General features: G+C 43.4%; 1 protein-coding gene across 1 annotated transcript in view; it reads right to left on the minus strand.

Annotated features, from left to right (window-relative positions):
• Window positions 1-382: 382 nt before the first annotated feature.
• FBXW8 (F-box and WD repeat domain containing 8) overlaps window positions 383-13089 on the minus strand; it is a gene marked incomplete at its 5' end in the record, with an annotated part of 51455 nt that continues 38748 nt past the window's right edge. Inside the window, 5 exons of the mRNA XM_082773800.1 lie at window positions 383-1748; window positions 1968-2112; window positions 2832-2948; window positions 4885-5058; window positions 8732-8859. Of these exons, the coding sequence (XP_082629926.1) occupies window positions 1968-2112; window positions 2832-2948; window positions 4885-5058; window positions 8732-8859 (564 nt within the window). The 3' untranslated portion in view covers window positions 383-1748. The remainder of the gene's footprint in view (window positions 1749-1967; window positions 2113-2831; window positions 2949-4884; window positions 5059-8731; window positions 8860-13089) is intronic.

The following is a 13089-nucleotide window of genomic DNA, read 5'->3' on the forward strand; positions in this document are numbered from 1 at the left end:
AGGCAAACTTATCTGCTGCTTGCAGCAGGGAGATGAAGAAAGACCAAAGCTGCCCTGAGATAACGAGGCCAGATGAGGAGAGTCAGCAGCTTAACGAGCCGAGGATGTATTAAAGTGAGACAGGGCACAGGGTCACGGCACTGAGGCAAGGAGAACAATGAAGGCGGAAGCTTTCTGTCTTCGGCCACATCAAAAGACACAAGGCTTGAGCAACCCCAGAACTTACTTGTACTACAGGAACTGTTATTTATTTGACAGGTTTCAACTAAGCTCTTGTCCCAGCTACACATTCGTGACACTTCTGGCTGTTCCAGGAATAACGGGGGGGGGGGAGCTGGCTTCCCAGAATGGTGGAGGGGAAAAAAAAAAAGAGACCAAAGGCTTCTTGAAAAGATAAAAATTTATTCGTCAGACAGAATGACCAGAATGACTTCCCCCCTTGCACTTCTTACATCAGTCCATAACCACGAACAAACTCACTGTTAAAGCACAAACACACACATGAAGGTTGGCCTAGGGGTCATGGAGAACCACCCCAAGCCAAACACAATAAAGGGCTGTGAAATACTTCTTCCAGGCAGGAGGAGGCAGAACAAAGCTCTCCAGGGGCTGCCTCAGTGACCAGAGGAAGAATTGAAGCAATTTCTGCTTGACAGTGCAGCCAGCCCCTCTCTTGCAAAGGCTGATTTAACAGACTGTACTTACAAACTGATTCCATTAAGCCAGCAAAAAGTTGTTAAAACTTAATTTAAACTTGGTTTACATCACCTTGGCTTGCACCAGGACATTCACAATGGCAGAGGACAAAAAAAATAATTTTACAACAGTAAAACATATCCATACAGGACTTGAGCTCTTGGTCAACCTAACTGGCTCTACCTATTTCTGTGCAACCTGTGATTAAGGTAAATCCTTACTCTCTCTTTCACCTGAGGTATCACATCTTAGCCCTCAGATTCTTTGTAAAATAAGCGCAAATTAGCAATGCAGGGGGACTGCAGGCAGTTCGTCCCCTCTGCTTATTAAACTGACACAATCAATTGCCAGCTCAGCAGTGAGGAAGGCTTTGGCTTGGCCTGGTGACCATCAGGTGGCACGAAAGGCGTGAGCCATCAAATAAAGTACCTTAGGACTAACCTGAGACATGATGGCCTTGTGTTTCAGTGCACAGGGGTTATTCCACCCTAACAGACCTAAGAACAAAAAGTCAAACACACACATGTACATATATACAATCAGAAAACATTTAATCTAGGATTTTAGAGACTTAAAAAAAAATTACGTATTTTAAAATAATTTTGATATGTTTGGCCTGCTGAGTTTCCAGGCACCCAGTCTGGACGAGGCCAACCTTCACGTTTCTCTCCATCAGCCTCTGCTCTCCCAAACACCGTAACCCTCTGAGCATATTCCTGTTTCTAGACACATTCTGGTGCACTTAAAGGAAAAGAAGAATGAGCAGCTCATTATAAGGAAAGAAACTCCAATCACGTAGGGCTCAGCAAGATGCCTGTCTTTTCCCCTCAGGATGGGCAGGCATCTGCAGGCTAGGAACTCTTCGATGCGCTCCCAGCCTGCCACCATCTCAGCAGTCTGCCACTCTGGGTTCTCGCTTCCTGACCAGCCCACGTCCCCTGCCAAGCTGGGATCAGCCACATTTTTCCCCGCAAGCAGTGGGAACGAACGTCTGTTTGCACCGAAGCGTGCTGCTCCCCTTCGTATGTCAGTCTCTATTCCACCAAGCAGACCTTTGAACAGCACAGCAACATGTTTTAGTGGTATGCTCGAGGGCAGTCATACTCTGCTCTGGTTCAAAACCCCAAGGTTTTTGGGTAAAACTCAGCCCTTTTGATGTGCCTGCAGCTCGTGCAATCTTTTTGGCATTCGTCCCTCATGAACCTCCTTTTTGCCTACAGCCACGGACTTGGCAGAGAGCTGGACCACTGAAGCCAAGTAAAGTGAGTTACCTAAATGTTATCGTAGGGAACTGCGAGGCCAATGTTGTAGTTGTAGCCAGTCACTTCGTCGTAGGAGGAGCGGCAAATAGGAAGGACACTTTCTACAGCCAGCTGGTCCACTGAGAACTCGTAGGCATAGATGATTCCTCGATGCCTGTGCAAAACACAACCAGGGCAGCATGCTAGCTTAATCATATATTTTAGCAGGGCAAATTAGATTAGATTAGAGTTAGAAATTGCCAGAAAAGACCAAAATTCAGTGCTTCGGAAGATGAATATAAAAACCCATCCCCTCTGCACTGGGGCTATCTGTGCAGATTCGACATGAGAAAACTCCCACCTGCCTCCTTCCATGGACCCCACCAAGCCCTGGCAACAAACAGGGCTGAATTTAGCAACGCGGAGACATAACTGTCATCTGCTGAAACATTTCTAATCTATTCAGGAAGGGGGAAGGAAGTACATTGTAGTTTGATAGTTCAATTAGACATGCTAACATCCATCTGAGATGCAAATATCAAAACCTGGAGTTTAAATACCAGCAGCTTTCCTTCAGGAGGAGACATCATTACTAATATTAGTCAAGCAAGGGAAGGGCTGTATTCCCCGTCTGGCTTCAGTGGCCTTTAGATTCACCTGCTGAAATATGAAATGCATTTTTTTGTGTGTGTTCAGAAGTAAACAGCCAATTCATCAGCTGTTCTGAAAGTCTTCTCTCTCTCTTTCTCTCTCTCTCTTTTTTTTAAACATGCCATGCCTCTCTGTTACTGCTCTGGATGATGAGTCAGGTGCTTATTGTGCCATTTTTAAACATCTAATAGAACTGATCTTCGCAGTGCCAAAACTCCTACCCTTCAGAGCTGCCTTACTCACTTGCGGTGCGCAGTAAGGTCATCATCCATGATGCTGCTGCCTCGGGGAGTCTTCTCATCGGGGATGTTTGCAGTGATGAGGCTATGGGAATTAAACCAGATATAGCGGACTGGATGTCTGAAAAATAAACCACAGCACTGAGTGAGATGCCACTTGCATTAGACTCTTAAAATCCAACCACAGTAAAGGGTTTGCTCCGGATTAAACAAGAATTCATCTCCATCAGTGCCCCCTCTATGGTCAGGAGCTGGGAAGCTGCACCTTTGGCTCCTCTCCTTCTGTCTGAAGTAGATAAACACAGCTTTTATCACCATCTAGTGGACTATTACCAGAATACAGGCCAGAAAATATTTCAGACACTTGGCAGCACACAAGCCATGCCAGATCCGGGCTGCCTGCTTGCCTCTCTGCTATAAGGACCGCATCTGAGGGATGAGCAGGATGCTTCCCAAAGCCAGCTGCTCAGCCAGGACCTCGCAGCCCCCTCCCAAGCACTGAGCGAGGGATGATTCAGAAATCCACTCTGTGGAACAGGCTACAAGGGCTGGTGTATCCCCCTCACTGGTGAATAAACCGACCCTGAACCAGCGTTTGCTGTTCAAGTAGGGGTAACTCATCAGGTTAAGGGCACTCATCTCCATGGCCCTAACCTTTCTCCTGTCCTCTCCCCTGCTTCTGCCCTCACTTTCCATTCATGACACTGGCTCTTGGCAGGGATAACAACTCGCACACCTCTTTGGTCTACGAAGGCCTTTTTGATTGAAGTGCTCCTTTCCAAGTCCTATATAGATTAAACAGTATTTTAAACATTTAACCTAATGGTTTCACTTTGAGTACATTTTCCCCTCCACACCAAAGCTCAGCAGATCTGCCCTGCTTGCCCTCCTTCTTGGCATGCTCATTAGTGCTGCTCCAGGAGATAATCAATGCAATATTGTCCTTAATGCATCGGCTGCATCACATTGGGCTTTGTAATTCACGGGGTCAAAAGAGAAGGAGATACCTGCTATTAATCAATGACAACTCCAACATGAACTTCTCTGACTGTAAATACCTCATCTGCCTCCTCTGTGGGGAAGAGGCATTAAAAGAAAAAAAAATCAGGATGTATCTGTTCATTTTATTAAGAACAGGGCATCACTCAGTGGCTAAATCCTTGAGGTCTTCATTCAGACAAAGCAAGCTCACTGGGAATTTTACCTTGATCAGAAAATTGTGATTTGTAGTAACTAACAGTCTTCTGTCAATTCCAGGGTACTGATCTCAGCTTGTACTTTCAGCACTGAACATTTTGTGCTTTCAGTACAAACTGTTACTCTCTTATCAGCGTCCCCGAGTTTAAATCCCAATCTGGCTTCGCTCGTCACTGCTAAGGGAATGCACAAAGGAGGTGAACAGGAGCTCAGGTACTGTACCAGGGTGCAGAGGACAGAGACAGACACAACCAGTTACACTGAAGCCAACAGCCAGAAGTCCAGCATTTTAAATCCAAGTATAAAGTAAATACTGGTTGACACTGATAAAGTAAAATACTTGTTGAAGATAGGACAGAGAGAAGAAGCTGAGGTCTAAAGGTTCCAGGGGGGTGGACGGGTCAGAGAAGGAGCAGGGGAAAAGCAGCAGCAGCAAGTCCTTGGAAGTAACACAGAAAAGGCAGGGGAGATTTTGGGGGGAAATCAGTCCTCTGGTGGAAGTTTTTTTCTTTGGGGGTTGGAACTAGATGATCTTTCAGGTCCCTTCCGGCCCAAGCCACTCTATGATTCTACAAAGATGCCAGCTGAGCTCTATGGAAAATCCAGGGGAGAAAAAGCTTTCATTCTCCTTTCCCTAGCTGAAGCACTCTTTTTAACTATGAAGTAAAAAGCCTCTGAAAGCTCATGGTACACAGAAACATGCACATGAATCCAGTCTGGTTCTCAAATCACAGGAAAACAAACAGAACTCACAGAAGCTTTAGATGTGGGCATGTTGTTATTTTGGTCCTGGATCATCCCATTCCCACATTCCTCCTGTCTGCCAGCCCTTGCATAAGATCCCGTGTAGACAAAGTTACCTGGCATGCGTTTCCCAGAGCTTGGTGCCCATCCGCTGATCCCACACGCACACCATGCCCTCTTCTCCTCCGCTGACAATCTTCCAGTCATCCATCTGTACCGCAGACACCCCTAACCGGTGGGCGTAGAGGGAGCACAGCGATTCGCTTTTGCGGAGGTCGTACACCCTGACCCTAAATGAAAGCAGATTAAGGACAGAGATAAAAGCGGCTGTGCATCTGCAGCCACTCATATTAAGTGTATTTTCAACCAAACTGAACCACCAGCAATTCACCCAGAGCCTTTTGCAGAGAAAAGATCACAGGAATCACTTGAAATAGAGTAGGAGATGAGGTCCTGGCTGAGGTCCTTCCACAGCACCAGCTCACTCAGTAGCAGCTTGACACTTTTTTGTGCCACTGTATTTTCACTCGGCCAGCTATTATCAAAGATTTTTTAATGCAGACTTCTCCCAACCTTCAGGCTCTTGCTGTCTTCTTTGCAAGCCAGAAGCGAAAGAAACAGTAAGTGAAATTTGGAGAAAGCTCCCCTAAATCTGTTCCCCTCAAACAGTTAGCAATGCTGTGAGGCATAAAGGATCGTGTATTTGGCATAGCGCTAACATACCCTACCCCTCTACACCCAACCCACGTCTGCTAAGGCATAGGGATAATAATATTACAAATATCAAGGAAAGGACAAGCTATTATTATGAAGATCAAGAAAGTGAAAACATGCAGCAAATCATGAGACAAATCAAGGTTTCTACACTTGAGTTAATCACCAATACTGAAACAGAGCTATCCACAAGTACCCAGCAGACAGTATCTCTTCTGGAAAAGGTTTCAAAAACACTCCTAGTGACTTTGGGCACCTTTTAGGTACATCTAAGTTTCAAAAGTTATTGAATGAAGAGTTTGAAGAGAGACTTATTGAAGATAAGACTATGTTTAATGAAGCAGAATGTTAGAAAAAGAGCTTACGATTTCAACCAGTGCAACAAGTCCACAAGAATAAAGCTAATGGTGTTAAGTTTTAAATCCAGTACATGCCACAAAGAGTATGTTTTCTGATCCTTATGTATCAAGACTAAGAGATAAAGCAAAGTGCATGAGAGAATAAAAAAATGCAGTGAGTGAAAACAGAAGTAAAGGGGAAATACTGATCTCAGCTGAAAAGAAGCCAGAGAAAGTTCCTCCCAGCTGAGGGCTATCAAGAATGAAACCATCAGGTACACATTAATTCAAAAAAAGGCCAAAACACACTTGTTCCAATACATTAACTGTCTTTTGTTCAATACCCCCGCTATGATCCTAATGGTGTTGCAAGTCTTTCCTTTTCCTTTCTCAAATGGAGATTGCATCATATGATTTTACAAATAACACATTTCGGCAACTGAAATAAAAGGCCGCGGAACAGTCCAAAACTCCAACAGAGCAACATCCATCTGACACGCAGAAAAACATGCTGGAACAGAGCGAGGAGCACGCTTTGTGTGGCTCTGCACTCACCCTTAGGAAAACCCCCTCACAACAGTTGCTGATGGCAAAAAGGACTTCTTGCTTTCTCCAAATCCAGCAGAGAAAAGCTTTGGCTACACATTAGAGCTGTGCTTTGGGTAAGGACGGAGCGGTTTGGAAGCGTTCACACTCAGCGCTCTCCCTGTCTTCCTGCATGTGTTCTGTGTGACAATCAAAGCTTCTTCTGTTTGGTAAGCACAGTTGGAAACAAAGATCTGATTGTGTCCTGGTTATTTCATTAGCAAGGACCCAGGTTTCAGGCAGGTGTCCATTCTGGCACACCCCTGGAAGAATTACAGGCACACTTGAGTTGCTCAGATGGTTTTTTGTTTTGTTTTTTAAAAAAAGGGAAAGCATTTTGCAAATCTAATGTGATGCTCTGATGCAGACCTGGCATGGCCCTCCATCTCCTGCCTCAGCAGCTGGGCTCAGTGGGAGCACATCAGATGCATCCTAGTTCAAGGGAGCTGTAAGGAAAGCCTTCTTGTGCCCAGGCTTTGACTCTCCTGTTTGAGTGCTTGTGCAGTAAGCTCACTTGCCTTTAGGAGAAGATGGAACATGTTTTGATCCACAATTTTCAGCAATGGTGTAATACTGGGTTTGCCACACTTGCTCTCCCAATGCTATTTACTCACTGTCTCGGGTCCCACCAAGAAAAAGGCTGCTGTCATGCAGTGCATCAGTACACACTCCCTATTACCAGATCTTGTAGCGGCGTGAAGCACAGCGACGTAATCAAATAAATCACCAATGCTTCAGGAGTAATTTTTGAGAGTTTCACAGGTCCTACCAAAAACATGTTGCTTCAATGGGATCATCCATCATACTTTTCAAAATCATAGCTTTGACTAACAGAACAGCATACGCCAGCAACATTTTGGAAGTGCTGTATTTAATTCCAACAAGACATCTTCCCAGTGGCCACGTGGCAAGGTCTCTATTTAGTACACTTGCTACATAACAGGGCTATGGAGCTTCCAGTCACATCCCACCTGTAGGTAAATTATCCCACATATTAATACCTTTCACGCAGCACTGCAGGAGAAACTGACCTTTGACATACACATGGTCCTGTCTCCTGGATGCCAAACTTATTTGCTGAACTATTGATTCCTAACCTCTTGTTATTTTAGTGATGGTCAGCCCCTGAACTCAGTCAATGCTTGAGCTGAACAACAGAAAAGCTTTCTGGAGGGGAGAGGGCAAGACGTTTACTCTGATATAGAGGGAGTAAATTTTAAATCTCACTTAAAGGATATTAACTTTATCTACTCTCTCATCAATGTGGGAAAGATTAAAATCACAGGTAGTTTTACCGGGGTGCTTTGAAAAATCAATTATCTGCTTTTAGAGGGGGGAAAAAAACTCTCAGGGATTCAATTACACCTATCAAACTTCAGATATTTCCTTTATCCTCTTTGCTGAGGAAGTGTGAGGTTTGATTCCACTGCCTATTCACCGAGAAGGAAAAAAGCTGTTTGACAAAATAATCATTTTTGCAAGCTGCTGCACTGGCGGGACAGAGGTCTGGGATTTGGCAAAGGGAAGTATCCGCCTTACAATCTGATACCCACCACCACACCAGACCACCACCTGCAGCCTGATGCCCAGTGCAGAAAGGAGGAGGGAAGGAACAGGGAGCCATTAGAGACTGGCTCCTCGCCATCCCACATCTCCTTTGGTGCACTGGATCAGACCCCACAAATAACTAGCCAAAAAAGAAAACCTAAAAATTGGACTCAAAGGGTCTTTTTAAGCACTTTAATCCTTTCGCACTGACTGTTCCCAGCGCGTCCATTCCTGGCACCAGATATTGTGCAGGGAAAATCCTACTCCCCAAGCCAAGGAGTTAAAGAGAAAGCTGCTAATCAGCTAAATAGAAGCTGGAATCTGTTCATATGAAAGTCTCTCTTTTTTTTTTGTCACCTGAGGGACATCACAGTGTTCCGAAATACACTCTTGACATCATTTGGCAGACGGACCCATCTCATCCTACATGATTCATCCCTTAGGTTATTTTTTTAATATCAGAAAGTGAGCTTTTAAATGCCAAACTAATTTTGCGGGTGGTGGTGGGGAAGTGGAAGATATTCCAAGTGGTCTCGCTGGGCTGTACACCAACTGCGTCCACCAAATGGCTTAAAAAGAAAGTCTTCCCATGGAGCTTTCTGAAACAAAGCAAACTGGCAGCCACATCCAACTATTACCTAATATTTTGTTCCTGAAGTTCACGCAGGCTGCATTTGAAACATTAGAGGAGAAACAAATTCTAGCAGGTCCAGATGTAGGACAGCAGGACAGGAAGTAAGCTAATTTGAGAAGGGTTACAGCTCTTGGTAGTACCTACCTTCTGTCTTTATTGCCTGTAACGAGCATGTTTGGAGGACTGTCCTGGAGGTTGACGCATGTGAAGTCACCCATCGAGTTGCCCAGCTTCTTTAGACACTGACTTGTTTCCAGGTTGTAAAGAAGAACCTGGCAGAAAGAGAACAAACACCGGCTAAATGTAGCATGAGCCCAACTACATATTGCTGCAGCGGGAAGTAGAGCAGAGTTAGCATTGTCTCAATGCTCTAACAAGTAGCCAACACACACATCTATCCCTATTGAGATGGGCAACAACATACATTAAAAAAAAAAAAGGAGAAAGTTTCACAGTGGAAACCACTGCAAAGCAGGGATTCAGGGCTCATGTCAACCAGCAGCAGATAGGTTTAGGTCTCAGGCAGTCAGAGAAAGCTATATAGATTTTCTCTCTTTTTTTTTTAAGGTTTACATGGAAAAGCAAATCATTTCTTTACCAACTTGAATATTGGAAAGAATAGCAAAAGTAAACAGCATCAACATTTGGTAAGTTTAGACAGATGGACTGTTCAAGACAGACTCAATCAACTAGAGCGAAAATTACAGAGCAGAACCGAGCACTGACTCAGCGCTGACAGGCCCTGCGATAGGCTTTGTGCAGAGCACTCAACAAACAGATTCAGAGACATATAACATCTGAAATGGCAGATCAGATGGGAAAGGAATAAAAACATCTCAGATTTTAAGCAATATCCAAGATGATGCCGCCAAAGACTGGAAGAGAGGTACGCGTTGTTTCCCTTCTGTTCACCCTCCTGTCCGTCGGTTTAATCACATTCGCTGTCTTTCCTGGGGGGCCAGATGAGATTTATCTATATGGGCCTTTCAGCGAGAGGGAAGAAGTATTTTTAGAAACAGAAAAACATACTGGGCAAATCCCAGTGAAGCTCAGCACAGTTCCTGGTTTTACATGAACTTGGAAAAATTATTAGATTTCATGGTGATGCTCCTTTAATTAAAAACCAAAGAAATAAAAAAACAAACCCTATGACCATGAGAAGAGTAACAGTATTTAAAACAACAGAAAAAATCCCTATGGTTTCCATGGCAACATCAGCATGGCTATGTCAATGTCACTTGAATACTCTTAACTTCTACTTTTCTGTAGAAAAAGCACGCAGCTTAATAAATATTACACTGTCTGTGCACATTATTTCAACATTTGCCAGAACAGCGATTGTGATGCTGTCTGGCCTTTTACTTCCTAGCTGTGCAATTTTAACATGCATCTGAAAGGTTGAATTAAGAGAGCAGGAGATCATTTTGTGATGGATGCCTCCAGGCTACAAAAACAAACCTTTATAAACCTCTAGGAATACTGCAAAGATGGGCAGAGACTTTGCAGGTTTCCTCCTTCTGCTCCCATTTCTCCAAGCTAAAAGGAAGGCTTAGTTTTATACATGGATATTATCAGCTTCCTACCAGAATCAGCACATTCATATCCAATTTGCTCAGTTGCTTACATTTATTATCTCCTAACCAGTTCCAATTCCCAGCCTTGTCTTCATTAAGTTATCTGCTGTTTTACTGCTGTTCAAATTACTTGCCTTGAATATGGGTTTTCAATGTTTTTTCATCCCTGAAACCCCCCAAAACAAAGCAACTTTAGCCAAGCTCTGTACAGCAAGAGACACTCTACCTTTGCATGGAGACTTGGGACGTAAAAGTTGCTAAAAATTAATTTGAACTTCCATACCTACTAAAAACATGGCTACAAAATTGTTTGACAATCTTAAGTCATTAAGGTGCAGAGCAACATGCAGCCTTTTTTCACTTGCAGAGCAGTTTCCAACAGCTCACTAACCAAAACCAGGGAGAATGACATTCTGGCAAAGACGCTTTGCAGAGTTTTCAGTGCAAAGGAAATTAGTATCTCTGCCTGGCAACCAAATTTCTCCTTGGAAAGTTTTGAACAAAAGACAAAGTCAATAAACTGCTGAATTCAACTTATAAACAATAAAGGATGGGGTCAACAGCAATATATTCCAGCTCCCAATTTGTGCCCCTGAACCAGCCATTCCCAGCTGTACATTACAACTCTGGAGAAGAGAGGGCCAACTGCTTCTTCCTTCAAAGTCCCCTGGGGCTAATACTTAAAGTGAGCATCCATAAACTATTAATTTCTCTAAATGACCAGAGCTCCCATCCACCCCATAAACATACAATACATACTTGAACATGCAGTTATGACCATGAAAGACTATAATGAAAAATTGCTTCCACACAGCATTTAAAGTTTCCACTGTTTTCAGTCTGAGCAGATGTCCCATATTCTCCTGTTGCAGTCTCAATTTAGACTTGTGACAACCCTTACATGCAGGCAGCAGCAGCTGAAAAATGACTTCTCTCCACCTAACTCGTAGATGCCCATCACTTTAAAAATGTTTGCATCTGTAAGAAAGAGAATCTATAAAAGTAACAGTTCAGATCCATGAAATGGGGGGAAAAGCTTTTGTCTTCATCACCTTCTTCTACCCTTTCCAATTCCTTTTTTTCTCATGTCAGCCTTCCTTCTTTGGAAGATTGCTTTTAATTTTTTTTTTTTTTTTTTGTAACGCACCTGTGTATTTCTAGCCAATTAGCCCTACCATTTGGAAGGAAGGTGCTCTTTGTGGTTTTCAGCATTCAAGCTTCTCCCGTCTTTAAATTGAACTTCTGTCTTGAACAATTTTATGGTCTGTAAATGAATTTCAAAACCTTATGCTGACAACCTGATAGGTAAAGAAACAAAAGGAACTCAGAATGCATTTTAAGGTCTGAATAATAATTTCTTGAAGACAAGGGTTTTAAAAGCATGCTGATGACAATTTTGAAGTTGCTAGAACACTTTTGATGAGCTCTTCTCTAATATCCCAAGGCAACAAGGATTTTCTTTACAAAGGCCAAGGAAAAAGAATGAAAATACCTGGTCAATAGGGACTTGAAATAAGGGCCTGTATGTTAAAGGGCAGATAAAGCATAAGATCTTTAGGAGGTTTATAATCCTATAATGCACACTGCAAGGGGATTACCCTTTTAAAGACATTTATAATCCTATAATGGACACCCAAGACCAGTGACCTAATAGGTACAGAACCGAAGGTAAGCGAACCAAGAGCACTTGGGTGTGAAATGAAGTACCCTGGGATAACACACTAACGAGCATCCCTGCCCCCCCCGGGACTTCTGGGACACAGAGGAGGAAAAGCATTAAATACTCCGTGCAGATGTATCAGGATCTAACACACAAAATAAAAAGCGTTACCTATTAACATTGCTCAAATGAAAAAGTCTAAGTTATTGGCTGAGAGCCAGGCAATCTCCCAGAATGCTTAATAATTCAACAAGCCAGAAATAGCTAGAGTACCTTTACCATTATGTTTAGTTAAAGACCACAGAGATTAGAAAACACATTATCCATCTCAGAGGCGATTCTTTCCATGTTACAAGTCCCTTAACGACCTTTACCATCTCTCCCTCTCTCTCTCTCTCTTTTAATAAGGCTGAGCAAATGGGACTTCATTTTATCCGATTGCCACAGACTGGTGGTATTAATTATTCATGCTCGTACTCTCTTTTGTTAAGGCAGTGCATTAGACTAATTTCCCTCTTTACTGCCTACGTTGGGCAAGTCTCAACCCGTGGTCACCGTCCTGATAGACACGCTGAGAAACTGGCAAGTTCCTTAGAAGAGGCAGAGGAAGAAAGGCAAACTCACTGTACTCCAGGAAACTGCAGATCGGTGGGTACGGGGAACTCTCTTTAAATGCCGTCCAAGAACTCAAGAAAGAAGACTAAATTAATTCACAAAGTATTAAATCTCCGTAGCCAGAAGAGCTAAGCTGTGAGCTTTGTTACATCTCGCAGCTAAGTGAGGTCAAGCATGGTCTATGTACTCTGGTTGAGATACTTCCAAGAAAAACCAAGGAACTGAAGGAAATGCTGTTGATGGAACTCTTCCATGCATGTCCAATACCCCAGCAGGTGTTTCGGGATCCTGCGTCGTTGGAGATGTCTTTTTTGGACGGAACATTAAAACAACAAATCCCCAAGCACTTGTTATCAAAGAGCCTGTGGTACTTTCAGCAAGAGCAGGGGTGTTCAACCCACCGTCCTGGCTGACAGCCAGCAGACAACTGCTTTGTGAAATCGCAAGCTTCCCTTGCAATCACGCTTCTGCTTCTTGTCCCGACTTACCGCATCTCAGGGCTAGTAAAACGCTGTCTCACAACTGGGTGAAGCACTTTTTAAATATATATATATCTATAATATACGTAATTCTTCTTCAGATGAAGTATTAAACAGAGTATCATAAGCACTGGCAAAATATATGCCAGAAAACCATGCCCACAGAGCCTACAT

This window comes from Aythya marila (assembly GCF_965140915.1).
Source record: "Aythya marila genome assembly, chromosome: 17".
NCBI lineage: Eukaryota > Metazoa > Chordata > Aves > Anseriformes > Anatidae > Aythya > Aythya marila.